This window comes from Stegodyphus dumicola, chromosome X2 (genome assembly GCF_044657685.1).
Source record: "Stegodyphus dumicola isolate Sdum_Otavi_A_Nest chromosome X2, ASM4465768v1".
Lineage (NCBI taxonomy): Eukaryota > Metazoa > Arthropoda > Arachnida > Araneae > Eresidae > Stegodyphus > Stegodyphus dumicola.
The window spans coordinates 65,973,855-65,995,338 of NC_140781.1; the positions used below are offsets into that span (position 1 = coordinate 65,973,855).

The 21,484-nt window shown below is 34.5% G+C and overlaps 1 protein-coding gene and 1 long non-coding RNA gene across 5 annotated transcripts in view; one reads left to right on the plus strand and one right to left on the minus strand.

Moving 5' to 3' along the window:
- LOC146992769 (uncharacterized) overlaps positions 1 to 21,484 on the plus strand; it is a 108,651-nt gene that overhangs the window by 83,642 nt on the left and 3,525 nt on the right. The window lies entirely within an intron of this gene.
- Samtor (S-adenosylmethionine sensor upstream of TORC1) overlaps positions 9,723 to 21,484 on the minus strand; it is a 41,092-nt gene continuing 29,330 nt past the window's right edge. The window contains exons 5-6 of one of the 4 annotated variants that reach the window (XM_035351692.2): positions 20,574 to 20,625; positions 9,723 to 14,240 (exon numbers count right to left, since the gene is read on the minus strand). In XM_035351692.2, coding sequence (XP_035207583.1) covers positions 14,173 to 14,240; positions 20,574 to 20,625 — 120 coding nt within the window. In that variant the 3' untranslated portion in view covers positions 9,723 to 14,172. Of the gene's footprint in view, positions 14,241 to 17,842; positions 20,626 to 21,484 lie in introns of those variants that run through there. The other 3 variants (XM_035351689.2, XM_035351690.2, XM_035351691.2) reach the window with 3 other exon arrangements.

Genomic DNA, 21,484 nt, shown 5'->3' on the forward strand with positions numbered 1-21,484 from the left:
GTTACCTGCAGAATTTTCACCACAAATCGTTAAGAGAGCAGAGAAATGTTTTCATTTCCTGACTACGAGCTGCATATTTTTGATATCCAAAAATTTAATTATTTCTTGTTTCATAAATATTTTGTTGTGTATCAAACTTTTTCTGCACATGTGTAAAGTTCTTGGGAAATCTTGATAATACGCTTTATGTAAAACTGAATAGTACCGAAGTTTATGTACTGAATAGGTTCAAAATTGTGCAAAGAGCTTTTATGTTAACTGAATAAATTATGTTCTTTGTTATTAAATATGAATTTACCTTTTTTTATTTCCTTGTATGAAGTAAAGGAAGTATTGTAAAAGCGAAAACTTTCAGTTATCAGATATACGCGGAAATATCCATTTTGACCGTTCCTGAAACCATTTTGACCATTTTTTGTGTGACTTCTGCACGTACGGACAGAATAAAGTACTCTTTATTCCAAACGGGATTGTAAAATGAATTCATTATAGATTTTTTTCCGTAACGACTGTAACTAAGTATGTATGTATCTCGCATAACTAAAAAACGATTGCCCGTAGAACATTGAAATTTTGGATATGGAATTACTATAACATCTAGTTGTGCACCTCTCTTTTTTGTTGAAATCGGTACTACCACTAGTATGCATGTGTATATGAATATGTATATACGTAAGATATAATAAAATACGATGGCTATGTATCCAAATAATTGGCAACCTCAAAATTCAAAATTCTAAATTTGGTGTTTTCCCGTAAGTTCATCTGTTCTCCCAAATTTGAGCTCTTTCCACGTTACATAACAACCTAAAATTAATCAATAGCAGTTTAACTGTACTTATGCCCCTACTTAGTCTTCGCAAGTAACTACGTCATTCCTTTTCTCTTCTGCCCTGCCAACATCTCTGCGCTGCTTATGCTTTCAAGTCTACGATTCTTACGTCGTACTTTTAAAAACCAGTGTACATAAAAATTATCATATTTAACTATGATTGAATAAACGACATGTCTACAAAATTGATTTGATGTGAACTGTCACGGAAAAGTATGTTTCAAAACGGCCACATCTGAAAAATATTGGTTTATGCATCCATCTGTATAACTACATAATTCGTACTAACTGTCCTCTGTTTTCGCAATCGTTGTCATATTCTTCAAATTACAAAAGTGTTTAAACGACGAAAATATTCATGTTTTGGAAATGTCAAATTTTTTAAAAATTTTATTTTCGACAAATAACGAAATCTAACTTTTAATTAGATCTCGTTCCGACAGTTATATTTGGGAAAGTTTTACATTAGTTATCAGAAAATAAAATTATAAGAAGTTTGACTCTCGTACGACAAAAATTGACCGAGATATTTAATTTAAAAAATCTGCAATTCTTCTGCGATCGATTGACTAAGTTAGAATTATTCGATAAAATAAGTTTAAATGAAGTGCAGCAAAAATGTGTATAATTTAATAGACGCTCAAAGAAGTCATACGGTGTCCACATCAGATTTCTTTCATTATTGGTTTCAATCCAAGTCGGATGTGATTTTCCGTCTCTCGACGTACTTAAATATGCAAAGCATATATGGTGGCATAATAACAAAAAGCTAACAGTAGGCAATTTGTAATAATTTCAGAATACTTTTTTAAACTTCATTAATGTTATTCCAAATAAAACTCTGGCATTTTTAATTGAAACTCTTTCTTTCTATAGCTTTTAAACGTTGTTTTGGACTGGATTATTTTGGTTACGGCAAAGCATACACAGGCTCTTTGCCTAGGGAAAGCAATGCCTTCCTCAGAGACTTTCTAAAGGGAACTAACTGGCTCGTATCCATGTTACGCATGGGGAAAATCACGGAAACTCCTATGCAGAAACTCCCCCTGGGGATGACCACTGGTCGATCTAACAGTTTTCAGTTATTTTCCCGCCAAAATTCTTAAGACGCAATGTCTTAAGAATTTTTTAAATTACGAAACAAATGCCAGGATATTGACCATATCAGGTCATGAGATGACAAGCTCTCCATACTTTTTGAAAATACAACCCAAATCATTTAATGCAGAACAGAACACTCGTCCAGAGGAGCAGCAGTCATGCCTTGTCCCGGAGTTGTGAATTTAGTCAGTTTAAAACGTAACAAATAGTCACTAAGACAGTCATATCCGGTCAAAAGTCGAAAGTGGGCCACAGAAATCAAAACTTAAATTTATGATTTATTCACATGTCGTAATTTACATACACACATTTTCATTTAGATAGTTTGCTTCCATTTTCATTGTATTTTTCTTACAAATTTAATTAATGCTTTTTATCATATACGGAAATTTTATGTTCATTTCTTTAATTTTTGTGATGTCAGACACAGTGGCATAGCTAGAGTTGGGCCGGACCACCCCGGAAGACAGATTTTTGGAGGCGCAAATTTGATGAAGGTTAGGCATGGGGATCGTTCAGGAAGATGAAGAACATTACGATTTTGAATTACCATATGGAATTAATTTAAGAAGAAAACTAGATTTTTCTGTAAATCACGTATCCAACGTAATCATCAAGAAATTTCAACAGCTACACACTCCTACACCATTTTTACTTCTCGAAAACTTGAAAATTGCGAATATCAACTAAATTGTGATCTCAGTGATATTAATCCTTCAGGCCATTCCATTCGTACGATTCCTTCCTCGAAAAAGAAATCCTCCACCAGGTTAGCACGATGTGGCCTGCAGTTATCGTCCATTAAAATGAACTCATCTCCGATTGCTGCAGCGTAAGGGACTACAACAGGTCTAAGGATCTCATCCCTATATCGGCGACCAGTCAGAGTTCCATCTCGAATGATGTAGAGGTCTGTGCGTCCGTCAATGGAGATGCCACCATACACCAACACTCCCCCACCGCCAAATCTGACACTTTCGTGCACGAACGCAGGATTATTCCCACTGCCACGGTCCATCCAGATGAAAATACGCCTATTATCGGGATGAACAGAAAAACGGGACTCGTCAGAAAAAAGAACATTGCTCCATTCATTTCTCCTCCAGTTCACATGCTCTGTTGCCCACTCCCTGCGGTCGCGACGATGCCTTGATGTTAGTCTAACACATACCATCGGTCGGCGAGCATACAGACCTACACCAAGGAGCCGGTGTCGGACAGTCTGAGTTGAAACCGCGGTGCCAGTAGCTGAGCTAAGGTGTTGTTGGAGAAGAGTAGCATTCATATTTCGGTGTCTCCGAACCGTTAACACTAAATAACGATCTTCATTGGGCGTTGTTGCCCGTCTACGACCTTGCCCTGGTCTTCGGCCTCCACTTCCAGTTTCCAAAAAACGGTTCCAGATCCTGGAAATCACACTTTGTGACACTCCAATGGCTTGCGCTACTTCGGCTTGAGTTTGGCCCCCTTCTAACCTACTAACAATTCTCCAAGCTTCTGAATAAGTTAAACGACTTCGCTGAGACATGGTACTCATCGAAACAAAGCAGTCACTGAATGCCGATCTTCCTTGTCTTTTTATTCAGTTGAAAGTCATTCGCAGCCACTGAAGCGACGTTTTTGACGTCGAACTCAAAATTAGCAAAAATAGCAGTTTGAAAATCAGAAAAATTTGCATTTGTGATTCTCTTCTTCCATTTTCGGCAAAAAAAATTTCGCTTATATCTTTACTTTATATAAAACTTACAATATCCTTTAATTGTTTTGACTTCCAAAGTTCGAAAAAGATTTGGTTTTAAATGAAGACGATTTTGCGTAAAAGCAGTGATGTTTAATACCAATACTTTATGTATGTTTTCAGAAAGACTGGTCATTTTCAGAGGTAGTCGTCTTAAGTTTGACTATAACATGATTGAGCTATATTTTTATTTTGCCACTCACATTACTTTTTCTTTATGAGGTAAAAATTTTATAATGTCCGATGCTGAATAGATCAAATCAAAATTTCTAAATAAGACAAGAATAAAAAATATTACCAATGCAATACTTAACTTCCTAAGAGACGAAAAAAAAAATAGCTTTTATTAATCACTGTTATCCTATCGAAAAGTGAAACAGCGTCTTTAAATAGTGCAACCGAAATTTAGTAAATCCACAGAAGGCAATGAACGAACAGAAAATATTAATTCATTACAGCGCTTAATACTGCACAAGTAAATGGTCATATTTTCTGAGACGAGTACCGAATATTTTTTTCTTTCTGTCAAAGCCAAAGTGGAGCTAAGGGGTCTTTAACCTCCAACAGAAGGCTTTTTTTTTTTTTTTCACTTTCCAAGTTTCCAGATGGTATTCATAGATTAAGGCTATGACTTATTTAAATCTTAATGCGATGCTGCTATGGTTACCCGAGTCATTAGCTTCAAGTATCTTTGGCAAAAAATTACATTTTGACCTCGGCTACAATTCTGACGTCAGAAATCCACTGCAATGGTCTGTGCCACCTACTGACAGAAGGTAGCATTCCCTTTTCTCAAAACTTACTCTTAAATACCTATATATATATATATTATCAACCTTTCTAAAGCTATCCATGTAAGACAAAACAACCTTTTGGCAAGTATATAAGAAAAAGTTCTCTATAGTGGTGAACACAAATGGATAGGATTCCCCAGTCTGCCAACTCGCCGCTTCTTCGACGACAACGGATATCGTTGATAGTACGCCGGAAACTAAGAAGCTCTATCCGGTTTATTGCAGCTTTGGCAAAGAAGTATTTAAAAGACTATAGCAGGCTTCAATTAAAACCTCGCCAATAGAAGTCCAAGGAAACACTCTAGGAATTCACCATGGATATTGAAAGGCTGTCATTTCTTGCCTTTTTGGACTGCCCAACTGAATCAAGGGAAATCCTGTTCCTGTAGTATTTCATCAATGGCATCCGGGATCCTGAGATAAAAAAAAGCCGTACGAATGGCGGATGTCAAGGATCTTAAAAGTACATTAGTTTATGACATAAAATTCGAGCAGTCCAGCAAGCAACTCGTAGAGATCGCTACTCAGTCAGAGCTGCTCAAGTTCAGGAGCCAGTGAATCAAGTGAGATGATTTTTTTTTAGATAATGGACTAAGCAGTTTACTATTTTGTTAAGAATTTTACACAGACAGCTAGTTAGTGCAACAGGCCGATAGTTGGAGGGATTCTTTGGATCTTTTCCTGGATTTGCTATGCAACTAACTATAACATTCCGCCGAGCATTTGGAAAGCTCCACCTGTGACAGCAACAACAACTGTAATCCGGCTGGGCTTCAGGTCGAACTGAGCTTGGATAACACATACGGGTACTTTACTCCATGAGGCTTCAATTCTATGCCAGAATTCATCAACCATAGTGATTGGCAAGTGATGGCATGTCAATCTCTCAGCAACCCATGTCCCGATGCTTTCAATGCGCAATAGATCTGGAGAACATGTTGGCCACAACAACAGTCAAACAGCATTTGTATAGACGAAGATCAGGACAACACAGCAAGATGTGGCCGTGCATTACCTTACTGAAAGATGCCATCATACAAACTTCAAAGATAGGATGCAGCCAAAGACATTAACACGTCAGAAATGAACAGTGTCTGTCCATATTACTGGCTGTGTGAACAAGCGGTAACCCGGATGTGTACCTAATGGCACCCTATTTCAGCATGGCCCATATGATGATGACAAATGTAAGTTGCCAACGTTCACTGTCCTTAGTGCCTTCACACACAGATGCATCCGTAATGTTGCTATACACAGAGCCAAAATTCTTTTGAATAGACAACATGGTGCATGCCCATTGTTATCGTTTATTGCACCACTCTAGGCACACCTGTCCCTGCTGCAGTGTCAACAGAAGCGTCAACAATGGTCGACTTGCTGACAGTTCATGGTGCTTCAGATGTTGTTGCCCTATCCATGTGGACATTTGTTGTTCTGCACACGAGCCAAGTTCCTGACTCAGCGTAGATGACATAGCTGTAAAATCCTGCAAAGTCTAGAGGACAACATGTGTGTCCTCTCAAGCCTAGAGCCACTGAGATCCTGCATGACAATGAGTGTGGTCTTTGACCCAAAGATTTCATATTCGCCTGACAGACATGGAATTCTGACTGATATTAACAGCAATGGTCCAGAACAATTAACAGTCCCAAGAGGCAATGATTTTGCTGTAGCTGAAGTCCGGCACAGGCTGATATGAGTTTCTCCTTACACGAACTTGACACAAACAGCGTTCCATTGCGATTTCCAAATAAGAAACCTGTTGTGCAATGGTACAACAAACATACAGATGTCGGGCGCATAAAAACGATTCAGAATCACATAGCATTGCAGGGACGGAAATGCCTTCATCATACAGTACAGGGCGCTGAACAGGAGATCGCGTGAACAGCGATCATGTTGGAAGTCAGCACTTGCGAACCGGTTCGCGAGGCAGTAGGATGGATGAGAATTTAAACGTTGAACTGGCCGATATGCATCTCGCGTATGGAGCTATGGACGATAACAGGCGCGCCGCTCTGAGCTTGTACCAGGAACGTTTCTTGTACAGGCATACTCTTCATCATATGATCTTCGCACGTCTGCACAGAAGGTTACACAAGACTGGTTGTTTCCTGAGACCTACTATGAATCGATAGCGTACGACGACAAAGAGAAGAATATTCTATGTCTGGCAGAAAGTAATCCGAGTATGAGTACTTGAGCGACAGCCCAACGATTGAGTTTGTCCCAACTTATTGTATGGAGTATACGGTCAGGAAACCAAATGTCGTCCGCACAATCTGCAACACGTCAAAGCATTGCAGCCTGCGGATTATCCGTTCCAGAGGAATATTTACTTGGTATCTGCGACGTGTGCAGCAGATAGTGCATCTAGTGCGTACATATTGTTCACAGATGAGGCATTTTTCACAACAGAGGAAGCGTTCAATCAGCACAATGCCCAGCTGTGGGCTTTGGATAACTCCCAGACACACGAACACGTGCAGCTCAGTCTATCAGCGCATGAGGCGGCATCGTTAGAGACACTTCCTTCGATTGTACCTTCAGCCCTCTCGTCTGGACGGTAGGGCTACTTGATCTTCCTACATGAAGTACTGCCCGAACTTTCTGAAGAACATGTTCCTCAGTCGTTGCGTCGCTCAGTGTGGTTCCAGCATGATGGGATTCCCCCCCCACTATTACAGTGACATCTGCCCACACCTAAATGTTACATTTGAGCAGCACTAGATAGGTCGTGGTGCTTTGGTTCATTGGCCTGCTAGCTTCATGGAAGTAGGAAGTAAAAAAAGAGACTCTAACCAGTTTTCCCCATACACTGCTTTCAAGTACTGGCGATCCCTTTGTGGTGACCAAAACATTGGGTGATTTACCATTAAGTTCAATGGGTTTTGACACGACTGGATGTAAATATTTTGTAATTACGTCGTAAATATACATATAAATGTATATATTTTCCTTTTCTACTATATTTCAGAGTCTAAGTATATGAAAAGAATACATTTTTAAAATTTCACTCTGAACGGAATTAAATGCTGTACTTTTCACGGAACAATTTGCTCAGAACGATTTCATTTGAATGAAATATTTTCATAAGTTTTCGTTAATTACATTAGAAAATTTTTTTAGGTAATTCGTTTTTATTCGGTTAATGTTTACAAAATTTAAGATCAAAGTTTATTGTATTATTAACATTAAAATTATACATTATTTCTTTTCTATTTATACAGCTTCTTCCAAAAATACTTTCTCAAATACCACATGATTTTTTAGCTTCTGAGGCATCTTTTAAATCCAAAAATCTAAGTCAATTTATAATTAATGCTCTATTCGGTCCATTTCAGATTACAGCACCTTTTATTTTAACAGTAAAATACGTTAAATAGTACTTAACTTTCTCTGAATATTTCTGAAAGGGAATAAAAAAGGGTTTAAAAAAAAATATATTATTTAAAACTTGTAACTGAGTTATTATAAAATGTAAGGGAATAATTCTTTTAATTATACATATCAGATTTTACTTTACCCTTAATTTCAACAATACAAATTCTAAAACTCTTATTTATTACTTCCTTAAGTACACACCTAATAGAATTTGCTTTACAATACTTTTTAACAGATTGCTTTCCAGTATGAACAATTCTTGCTTAAATAGTTTTATAACGTATTTGTCAACATGATTTCAATTTATGTTTACAATTTCAATGTTAAGATATTATATATTTAGATAATATTTATAATCATTATAAATTTAGATACTTTAATAGATTTCTTCACAGTAACTTTCAGAGGAGATTATCAATGAATAAATTCTTCATTTCAAATACATTTATAAATAATTTTTAAAATATTTACGTATTTAGTTAAAGGCAGATACATTCTTTTTGCAAGCATATGCATAAATACCAATACATATTTCATATTTTTCATTATTGGCATGTGCAAATCTTTAATTTCTGTGCATTCACTATATTTTTCGAGTAAGTTAGCATATACCCAAAACTTTTACATAAGAAATATGTATAAACCTAATTTGAATGAAAATTACATGCACTATTTTTAATACCCACTCAAAGGTCAGTTTTTCTTTGAAATTCCTCCACGATAGCATCTCTCCCGTTAGACAGATATCCCTTGCATATTTAATAAAAACTTAAACTGACCTATGTGCCTAATTACAAATATTTTAACATGCATAATTTTATATTTACATTTAGCCATCAAGTTTCAAACTTTTGACTTAAAACACGTTTCAGAATACATTCATTATCAAATTCAAATCTTCTAGTAAATATAGTTTGGCAGAGCACTCAATACCTCTTTCAGCGATTTTACCCAGTTTAATAATTGTCTGATAATGTGTAGAGTTCCTCACTGGGTAATTCTAAGTTATTTTTGGAAGTGAAGAATCTTATGAACTGATGAGCGAATAATCACTTGAGTTTGTGTGACAGGAAACAACAAGATAGAAGGGTAAACTAACCCTTTATTATTCCAACTAAAGTTTAACAAAACTCCGCCTTGGAGTGTACAATAAAGCTGACACTTCGCTTTGAACTTAAGATCCTAAGAATTAACTAAACTAATCTAAACTAAAGAGGTATAGTCGAAGTTATCAAAATTCTAACAGAGTTGGTCCTTTAACGTTAATAGACTGTGCAGCTATCCAGGGCCTAAAGTACGGCTGAGCGTGATAATAGCTTACGAGAGGGTAGCCTAAAACGGCAGACGCGTGAAGCCAGAATACCTGGTATCTCCCTTTCTAAGACCGAAGAATTTAGTGGTTAAATACCGCTCTTACTCATTATGTATTCAGATGTGATTCTAAAACTACATTCTGGACGGAAGAGGTAAGTTGAAGTTAAGAATCGATAGGAAAGGAACTTTCACTCGAAATTTAACTAATAATAAAATTAACAATCCTTACAAATGTAATAAATAATAATTATCCAATTCACATTTAAACATTAATCGCATTGTCATCAGATATCATTATTGATTGCATTACTCTGCATAATAGCTCCATTTGTTAAAACAACTAATTGATCTAAATTCACTTATCTGAAATTTTCATACAGTGAGGTAATCCAGAAGGTAACAATATACAAAGTATATTGATATACCGATTAATAACACATTTTCATGTCTTGAAACTTCACTACTCAAGTATATGTATTGAATAACAAAGATTTTTCTTTCATAATTTTGTATTACATTTAGTCATCAGTTAAACATGTTGGTAAATAAAATCATAAAAAAGAGAGACAGAACTTTATTTTTTTTCCTTACAACTCTATTAATCACTGACCATGAAAGAAGATAAATTTTGTATACAACTGATGCATAGGTACTGAATTATTTACAATATTTTTGCGAAAATAAGCGTATCTTATTTGCAAATATTGTTTAATGATTGCTCTTATGAAATGTAAAATGTGGTTATGGACTGGGTCAATTTCAAGCAAATGTTCATTTAAAGATGTGAACAGGCTTTTTCCTTCCAGTTTATTTACTACTAGTATTTCTACTCTTAAAGTGTTGTATTTCTGCTTAATAATTTTTCCACCATTCAAATTCAAAACATACCTAAATGCTTCTTTGCAGGATTTGCAAATTTTAAAAACATCAGTTGATGGATAAATTAAGTATCTTTTATAACAAAGAGATTTGTAACAGACAGCAGACTGCTGCCCATATAATGCACTTACAGAAGAAGCACATTTAATTTTTTCAGAAATTCTGTGGACCACATAACCATATATGTAATAAACTATTTGGTAAAGCATTTGGATAAAATATGTAATCCTGTTCTTCAGGATTAATAGCTATAGGTGACGAATTCATCATCTTGGAGACGATGTTTCATTGATGTTAAGTTAATAGTTTGTTCCAGGCGAGATGAAGCTGCTGATATTGAGTATTGGTATATTTACCTCAGGAGGGCAATTACTGTTGGAGGAACTTTTTATCTTCGCTTTACTAACATTTTTTTATAAGCTGAAAGAGAACTGTCGAGCAGTTGGATTGTTATTAAATTCACCGTAGAGTCTAACACAAAATAACTCTAGGTGATCCTGGCTTACTTTATAAGTTGGGATGTATTTCAGAGGTGTTTTTCTTGATAATGCTAAAGAAGAAAACAAATTAAGCTTTTGATGCAGACTTTAAAACCAAGAAAGGCCGTTTTCCTATTTGAGTCTAATAATAATGATCCATTTCTTACTGTTTTTAATCCAGAGATATGATCATTATTAATGATCAGCATAGTTAAAAAATTTTAAGGCCTCATTCTATTAAAACATTTAGTGATCGTTAGTTGTCGTATGTCATCAGTTCCGATTGATTTTGCTGTTTTGGTATTCAATTGAAACATAACGATCACTTTGAGCTCGCGATCGATCGTTCTCATAGTGATCACTTGGAACCCATCATTCCGCAGCGAAAAATGATCGAATCAATATGGCGGCTGTGTTGTTTGTGCTTTCACGAGGACAGAAATCAAGTGTGCTAAAGAAAATGCTTTAGATCTGCTGAGTGAGCAGCAACTTATATCAAAGTATAAGGTGTATAAGGATCCTAGCAAGGGGAGCCGACTCATCATCTGTGTTGTATCCAAATTAAGGGCACTTGTTGCTAGTAGACATTGATTTAGTGTTGTGTTGTTTACATTTGTGGTGATGGATTGCTACCTAATTCCAAAAAATATGCGTGTATGCACTGCATCAAATTATTCATATCGTTCCAGAAATAACTTTAGTAAGTTCTGTTTCCTGAGAAATGAAGAAATACGAAGAAAATGGGTAATTAATTCTTGTCTTTTGGAATAGATTCCGATGGCAAGACCGTGCGCTTTTGAAGTAAGTTCAGCTTCGTATGTTTTCATAATTGTTAAAAAATAAGTGTTCATGTTTCAGCGAAATGTGTATTATCATTTAAGTATTGCAATTAATGACAAACTGATTTATACGTACAAAATGAATATCAGAATGTGTATAGTCAATACACAGATGCCGACAGCGATAAGTAGATGCTGATGTGATTTTTTTTATTGTTATTATCGCAAAAAGACAAAGTTTAAATAATTATATTTTACATTTGATTTCAATTTTGTGCGTGATTATAACTATGAAGTGCACTTTTTATTTAAATTTTAATGCGGGATTCATGGTGTTTAAAATCTTATGTTATTTTTTTACCCTATTATATTGTCACCAAATCTGTCAGTCGGCCTCCAATGTAAAAAAAAAAAAAAATTAAACATTGGATAATATGATTGAAATTATGCATTATATAATGTTTCCCTTAAAGTAACATAAATATATCGTATTTATATTCATTTTGAAGAAGGTAAGCATCAATTTAGGTATTTAACGAATAATTTTGACCGTATTTATACATCATGTAGACTATATTTTCAGCGCTTTCATTTAACTGCGATTGCTGACAATTTATTTCCAATGTATCAACATAAAATATGTTTGAAAATGCTGTACAAGCTTAGTCACTTATTCTTTATTTAATTCAGACAATTTTTATGTGTAATTAAAATAATTTAATAATATATGTTACTGTAATTTACTACTTTTGATTTTAATGTTTTAGAAATTTGCTAAATCAAGTTTATTTTTGTGTGACCTTGTATCAGAAACGCTAATAATAAATTTGATTTGGCTTTCACTGCTAAAGTTTTTAATGAAAAACTTATTACTGATGTAAAAGAATGAAAAAATGATATTTACTTCCTAATCAGGTGCCTTATGATATTACAATAACTTAAAAGGCTTCTTACTGTTTCTTAAGTTGCATAATGTGTTTTCATAACTTCTTGTCATCTTTATGCTTTATTCGTCTATGTTATCGAATAAATGTAAAAGGTATGTTTCTAATTAAAAATTCTTCCTTTCATAGCAGTGTTATGTACCATGATGTGATATGTGTTGGTGTTTATTATATAGTTATGAACATTATTCATTATAGAGTTTTATGTATTTATTAAATATATGTAATTTACATCATTATGTATTATATAATTTTCCTTTTAGAATATATTACATTGTATTTTTTGAGTTATTAATAGAACTAGGTACATTTTTCTTTTTTGCTTTAAAAGGTTTTTTGAATCACTTTTTTTCAGTATGCACTTAAAACTTACTTGACCTATATTTTTCACATGTATATGATTTATGTAAATGGAATGTGTCTCTTAGCTGTTTTCATAAAGGAATTAAAATAAAATGATACCTCTGAAGAATTTTCATGGATAAAAATTTGAAACAATAGCGCTGAAAAGCCAAAGAGGGCACACCAAACCTGAGCTGCAACCCTAAAGAACTGTTATGAGGAGTCAACCTGCACATCTAGTAGCTCTTTTATTGGTTATTTCTAAACCAACGCAACTTCCGACCACGTGACAAACAGCATCATGCATCAAGTAACCTCTGGCAACCCCTACGAGTTCGACTGGTAGGGAAGTGTTTCAAATGAATACAAAAAATCACTTGTTTTCAAAAGCGATCGCTAATGCTTGATACGATTGCTGTTTGAGCGATCATCGCTGTTTCAATTGAATGAGGCCTTCAATGTAGTTTCCCAGTTTTCCAAACATAATGCTTTCTTTGCACCAGTTTGGCGAATACACCTTGAATTCAGAATATCAAAAAGATCATTAATAATCCTAATGAACACAACTGTATCTTCAGATCCTTTAAAGTCTTCCATTTTTAATTCGTTTTCACAGAATTGAATTGCATCAGCCACAGACCTACTTAGAATTTGGGCTGCCAAGCTCACTTTCATTTTCTTTTTTAAGAAACTTATGTGCGAGGGTCTTAGTTTGTTTCTTATCTTCTAATGTGTTTCGTACAAGCTTTAACGTGTGACAGGGATCTAGAAATACATGTATTTCATATTCAGCAGTAGGGTGCTTAAATGATGTTTTTAGCTGTTTCAAATCACAGCCTAAATTTTGTGCCATACTTAAACCATCAAAAGTCATTGCTGCAATATACACGTTTGAAGAATGTATTAATGATAAACAGTGCTTCACAAGAACAGCCTTCTGGTTAGAATCCAGAACATCAAAAAATACCCAACAGACAATTTCCAACTTTGATTGATTTCTACAACCATAACAACTAGAGATTCTTTTGCCAGTAGCAGCAAATCATCCTTAATATCGCAATCCATATCCACATACTCATACATTTTCCCATTGTTATATTCAACATGTTGACGTATGCACATTTCATCAACAATAAGGGAGCATATTAATGGGTGTCTACATTGTTTTGCTTTAGCAGCCAGCACAATGACAGCTTCAGTTGTGAAACCAGGTGACCCATCAATGTGTTTATACCATTTTGAAATAGTTCCGGGATGTGGAAGATTGCAACTGAAACATTTTCTAATATATCTGTAAGCTCATGCGGAATAAAAATGCAGAGTAAGAGTGAATTTCCTCAGGTCAGCTGAATATTTATTTGGCTGGACTTCATGTTTTAATTTTTATAATTGTCGATTAAAAAGTTTTGCAGAGGGACCAGTTGTCATTTGCAGTACATGAAGGACATCTTCACTCATGAACTTCTTTAGCTTTAACTCCACAATAATGCAGTTAAAATCTGCGATTTTTTTATACCTTCTGATTCAGAATCTTTATGTTCTTCAGGTAGCGTCTCTCTTTTTCACCTGCATCTTCCAGTGGTCCCTTATTTACTCTTGGAGATTCCACAGTGGCTGCCCTTCTTATCCTCTGCTACTTCCTTATCTTTGGATCCTAAAAAAGAGCAATAGTTCCAATGAAAGCTGCAAACTAATCAATACAAATAGTCTTAATAGAAAATAATGCAGGACAGTAGTTTATCCTTTAATTTTATGCATATTTACTTTAGAACTTAGTAAATTCGGCCTAGGTTATATATTTCCCCTCTGATGTATATCTACATAATCATTTTAATGAAATCTGCATCAGCTGTAATGCATAACTAGTTAATCAAAGAGAGCGAGAGCTTTTTGTCAAGAGAAGAAAACCTTCGTAGAGGACTTTTTAAAGGCCCATGCAGCCTGACAGAAAGATAGGATAACTGAGTGGAATGAAATATTATTTACATTCGCACATATACATGTGTATGCACATAGACCAATCAGTGGCAGAATCGATTATATAATTTTTGTTTCATTTTAAATTAAATTCAGATAAGATGCTTGGAAGGACACAGAAAACTAGGGGTTTATTACAATAGGTACATGAAAATCTATTTCGATATTGTACATATAATTAATTATTCCCATCGGAAAGATTAAATCATTTAACTTCGTGGAACATATACTAGTTTCTTTAAAACTGAAAAAACGTTCATAATAAATAAAAACGCAATTAAGAAATGATAAGACATTGTAAGAAGAAATTGATGCATGTTTTAATGCAAGAGATTTTTGTAGTGTTTTTCTTGTGTATAATGCAGATGTGACCAGTTTCACATAAAAAATTATACATGAAGTCTGACTGATTGCTTACTTTATTGATTATTGCAAAGGAGAAAAGATTATCAGCCTCGGAAGGGATGCCTTAATGGAAAACTTTTTAACCAAGAGTAACTATTATCTACATAACATTTCAGGGAAGCCTCCTCCACGAGATAATCAAATTTTGCCACTTTTTAAATTATGATACTGAGAGCAAATATTGTAATATGCTCCAGTTAGCTATTCTTTGTCTATGAATGAGATTTGGGTACATTAAGAAGCGAGCATGAACCTCGAATTTCCTAGAAAAAAAAGACTTAAGTGGGGAAACATTTAAAAATCTGGAACCAATAAGAGGACCATTCATGATCAGACCTCCTTTGGCAGAATACACAAATGTTTTCACCTCCATCGATTACCCTATTTTCAAATTCTTACTAAGCTGTCTTGATGATGTGGCATGTTCACATAGTCAGATCATCTTAGCTGCACATGGTACTCCCACCGAATTCGCAAATATATCCATCTTCTGTTCCACACATTTGTGTAAAACTGTACATAATTTTACACAAATGTGCAGTTACAAATCAAGGAAATGTTAACTTATTGGCATATCTATGTGTCTATTTATTAATTTTGACGAGGATTGCAGCATTTGGTGGTAATTTTATTTTTTAATTTACCCAAATAAGTAAAAAGTCTAAACCCAAAGTGATTATTTTTCAGTTATATAAAAATAAAATAACGACTTTAAAATGAGCAACCATAAAGCCTCTCCTCTAAAATTTTTAAAAAAGTACTTGTTACAATAACATGTGGATGACAAAAAATTAATTAATTAAAAACATTTTGGCGTCTGGAACATAAAATAAAAGTAGCGAATACTCTATCAAAGGTATCGAAAGACGCATATGATTTTAAAGGTACCGTAAGGTATTTTTCATTCTTTAAGCATAATATTTTTGCTAAAATCTATATTTTTGTAGTTAAACAGCTTAGAATTTTATAAAACAAATTCATAATCAAAATCGCTGTTGTTAGTTATTGAAAAATAACCAAGATGTGATTTTTGGGTAAATGTCACTAAACTATACAAATTGCTATTATCCATCATACAATGAATGTCTCTTTTACGTGGAAATTTTTTTAAATTTTTTAAATTTGTATGGAACTGTCGTGAGTTGAAATACCATCTAAGTGCTTTCAAGGGAGCTTCTGAATGTAAATAAAAAACACCCCATCTGCAGACCGAAGCTTCGGAGCAGTCTTCACTTGTAATCCCGAGCTGGCCCCTTCTTCCTTTCTTACCTCCATGGCTAGATTGTCACACCTATCATATCTAGACCTGTGAAGTCAAATGAAGGCATTGGTGTAGGAGACCGCTGTAGATTCAGTTGAAGACCTCGTCACTTGCATTTCTATAGCTGCCCAGGGAGATAAGAAGATGCATTAAGACTTTTCCAGAACATTAAGAATTCCATACGGCGCCGCCGTGACTGCTTCTGGATGCCATTTCGAATATCTTCTCTAGCATTTAGTGTTTTGCCAATTAAAAACTTGTAATAAAATAAATTCTATTACACTAATGTGGCGTTTCTGTTCCTTTCTTTGCTTCTTTTAAATGTAGCTTGGGTAGAAGGTTTTCAGACTCTGCAAGGAATGTTATGTGATTCCGATTCGTCTTTATGCACTGTACACCTCCTGCAAGTTTGTTGCACTGGTAGCGAATCACCCTGTATAGAATGTGGATGGAGTTACATACATAGTGGATACTCGTTAATTCGAAGCGAAAGGTTCAAAGAAAAAAGAATTATATCCGATGTTAAAAGAAAATACAACTTTAAAAGTGTATCACTGAAGAAGAAAATCTCCTACTATTTATAATCCCAGAAAATACGAGGGCTATCCAGAAAGTAGATTACGTTTTGGAATAAAAAAATAAACAAAGTATAGGAAACAAATTTTATTATATACAGATGAAAGCCACACTCAAATACTACTTTTCTACATAGTCACGATACAAATTAAGGCATTTATCGTAGCGATGTACGAGCTTGGAAATTCCTTCGTCGAAAAATTCGGCCGCCTGTGCCTTCAACCACTTCGTTACCTCTTCTTGCAGCTGTGCGTCGTCATCAAAACGCTGCATAGCCAGCCACTTCTTCATTGCTGGGAATAGGGAATAGGTCACCCATGTTTCGTCACCAGTAACGATGCGATCGAGTAAAGAGTCACCATCCTTATGGTAAGCGTCCAAAAAGTTCAACGCTGCAGCCATTCGCTGATTTTTGTGGTCCTCTGTCAAGATTTTTGGAACCCATCTTGCACAAAACTTGTGGTAACCAAGCTTTTCACTGATGATTTCGTGCAACAAACTTCGCGAAATTTGTGGAAAACTCAAAGAAAGTTCCGTTATTGTGAAATTTCGATTTTCACGGACTTTAGCATCGACTTTTTCGAGAAGTTCGGCGGTCACTATGCTGGGTCTCCCACTTCGATCTTCGTCGTGAACATTGGTTCGGCCATTTTGAAATCTTATGACCCACTGACGCACTCCACCTTCAGTGATAATGTTGTCCCCATACACTTCACGAAGCTGCCAATAGATTTCTATCGGTTTACAGTTTTTTGCAGTCAGAAACCTTATTACTGAGCGCACCTCGCAGCTCGCGGGATTTTCAATTAACGCAGACATTTCAAACCGTCACAGTATCTGAACGGAGCACAGCACGAACCTCTCACTAGCACGGCTAGATGCAGATTGAGCTGCGCAACGCTCTGACCCCAAGATGGCCGCGCTAGCCCCGCCCCTAGCGGACACAGACGGAAACGTAATCTACTTCCTGGATGGCCCTCGTATATTACACTATGCTAAACATATTAAAATGCAATAAAAACTTGCCTTTATCATAAGATGAAGCAGGAGATATGCAGTAGAAAGAAAACTTTAATTAAAAATACGAATTACACTTTTGGGAAAACCGTAAAATGGATGTTTGGTTTTGTTTATTATGCCTACATTTTTGAGCCAGCTTCTCGATTTGAAGTAAACACTTCATCTCACTTTCAGAAATTTTATTGAGTCCATTATGGCTTGATTATTAGGACACAGTCTATGGATTCTCTTCTGGATCCAATAAGGTCTTTTTTTTCATCTTCTCAGATAGCTTTTATTATGCCATCGTCGCCCAGTTTTCCATAGAGTTCCAAGTCTTCATTCCTTACATAATCAGAAAATGTAACTTCATAACATTTAAAGTTTTTGAATTCAGGAAAAGCTCTATCAATATCGTCACATTATTAAATATAACTGTTCTCTTTCACATGCATGAATTTAGCATGACAAAAACAATTACTAATTGTGCTTTCTTTAACAGCCTCCGATGTGGCATATAAATCGTTTATAGCTGCCAGCAGAGTAATCTCATAGTTTTCACCACAGTCTAAAGACAAAATTATTTTTTGTAAGAGTCTCTAATTTGTTTTAAGATTCTGGATGATTTCTTGATCTACTGGTTGTAGGTTCATAGTTGTGATTGGCCGCAAATATTCAACCTATATGAAACTCAGTTCCATGAGGTTACTGTGGCAAGTAGCATTATCCACAAATAAAAGAATTATACACTTTCCCTCGAAAATTGCTTATATATTCTTTTTAAACTGTTAATGAAGATGGCGCCTGTCATCCATGCTTTTGCATTGGATACATAATCTACTGGCAGTGTTCAAATTCATTTAAAACACAATGAATTCTTGGCCTTTCCAATCACTAATCATTTAAGCTTTTCGCTCCCATCCACATTAGCAGTAATCCTCTGTTTACTGCACAAGCATCCTCTTTAAACTGCAATGTCTTGTTTGGCAAGAGTTTATATGAAAAAATGTAGTTTCATCTGCATTAAAAATATCTCTCGGCAGGTAAGTAGAGAAAAGCCCTGTCACTTTCCTACTGAAATTAGTGCATACATTTTCATTTACATCACAGCTTTGGCCACACACATTTTGATAAGAAATATTGTGCCTCGACTTAAATTGAGCAAGCGATTCATCACTGCACTTAAAAAAATTTTGAATACCTATTTGACTTGCCAGTTCATTAGCCTTTGTCTGCAACAGGGGTCCATTTAAGGGAAAATTTCATGATTTAGCCCCCTAGAACCATAGCAATAAAGCTTTTTCTAGATTTTTTCAGATGCATTTCTCATGTATTTCCTTCCTCTAGCAAATTCTAATTTTCCCCATAAATCTAAATTGTAATTGTTTTATATTTGCCATTCTCCACTTTCTTTAAAATTTCTACCTTTGTCTCCAAAGTTAGAATTTTGTACCTCCCACGATGTAAACATCCTGAAATTTTACACATTCACACCACACACTGAGGAAGAAAAACCAGAGCACATTATCTTGTGTGCACTGCAGGCATAACTGATGCAGCTCTGTAGAATCTGTAGTAAGGAATGGTTTTCTGAAATTCTAAAAAGACTGACAACAAATAAACAAACGATTCCCCCTACCTCTACCCATTCATAAAGGGTTCTGAATGAATCAAAAGAAAAGTTAGGTCAGGGAGCTTTGCCCATTAAGCACTGATAAGAGGTGGACAGTAGGACAATACTCACTAATGTTAAGTGGAAATGCAATAGTCTAGGAATGCAGGCATATGCCTCTTCACAAATTTAAAAAAAAAAAAAAAAAAAAAAAAAAGATTTTGACACAAAAAAAATAATAGTGTGTATTTTCTTCATTAAATGAGGAAAAAGAAATTTTTTGTGTCAAATTTTTAGTTTGAAGTAACCAAAGTGATAAAAATTTAGTTTGAATTAACGAGATATTTTTAACATTAATTCCAATATAAGTTATTGGTGGTCTTTGGATTAGTTCGAATTAACGACCGTCCACTGCCCCTGCTTTCTGCATCTGCTGGCATGCTAATCATCCGCATATTCAAGCATGTAGTACCTTTCTTGAAATTGACACTTGTTGCACGCTGCATTCATCGTGTAGCAATTTTAATGGCAGGAAGTGTGTTTATACGACTAAACAAAAAATAAACTTACTCCATCATACTACTTACACCAGTTTCTACATCATTTCAAAATTAATTTTTAGTATCCTTTTTCTTAAAAATTAAGATGCATTACAAAAATACATGTCATTAAGTGAAAGAAAATTACTTAAAACACATTTTCTTCTGGCAGTTCTAGAAAGCCACTATATATATCGAAATCTTCTGCTTCTGTCCTTTCAACAACTTTTGTTTCAGAATACACAATAAAATCTTGTGGTATGTATAAAAGTTCTGATATGGAATCATAGAATGAGGAATCATATATTTGAGAACTCTGCATTTTTCTGAAAGCCATGCAATGTAGATGTTGGAGTTTATCATATTTCACACGAAAGAAACCAATTCTTTCCAAAGCTGATTTCCAGCTTTTCATCATAGGGGCATTATGATGCACACTTTTAGAATCAGGTGTTATAATGATAAATAAACCATTCTGCTTTAAAAGTTTCCATGCCTTAACACAAAAAACTGCTCTTTGCTTAGGAGCAGGTACATATTCCAAGACCAATGAGAACACAACGATATCAAAACTTTCTGCATGAAAACATGGCTTGTAGGAAATAGTTGAATTTTCACCTGTTGGCTTTTCAAGAATATCTACTGTTAGGAAATCACACTCTATAACATCCTGCCAAAAACAGAAAAAAAAATTTTAATCAGAAAAGTAAACATGATGAAAATAAAGACTTTATAACATGCTTGCATTATGTTAATGTATTTAAAAGTTTTACATAAGAACTGATATCATAGATTTTTTTAAGAACTCGCTTTTTAAAATCACTGTTTGATTATATTTGATCTAAATATAAATATCACACTTCATACCCAAAAATATTCAGACACAGTTTAGCAATAATTAATCTGCCTATATATATCAAATGAACGGTTCAAACTAGTGATAAAGAAAGTACAGTTAGTAACTTTTAATAAGCATTCATTAAACGTAATATTGTTCATAAATGTTTAATGATTTCCAACATGGTAACAAAACAGTATACCACATTTGCAATGATGGAAATATTTAAAGTAAATAAGTTTAAGTATTTTCAGAGATCTCAGAAATGAGTTTTTTCTCCATTACATTGTTTCTGAGCTTTTAAGACATCCAATAAATAACCTGACTGATTTAATTCCTACACAACTATGAGATATGAAAATTGAAATTCTGGGAATGAATTATTGTTTCTATGCTTTTGAACTACAACATTTTTATAAAATCTTTAAGGTCATTTAGCAAAAATGAAGTTGTTATATTCTTGTATCATATTACATTCTAAATATTTTCAAAGCAAAATGTGTTATTGGTCATGTTATTAACTTACATACCTTTCCTTGCATTTAATTATAAAAATTATCACTCTGATATGCCTAAAATTCAAACATGACATATATTTAGACAAAATTTTAATGACAGTATGTGTATTTTCAAGGTATTCTTATCTTTGTTTTAATACATTACAGGCTACTTTTAATGATTTTTCTTGAAG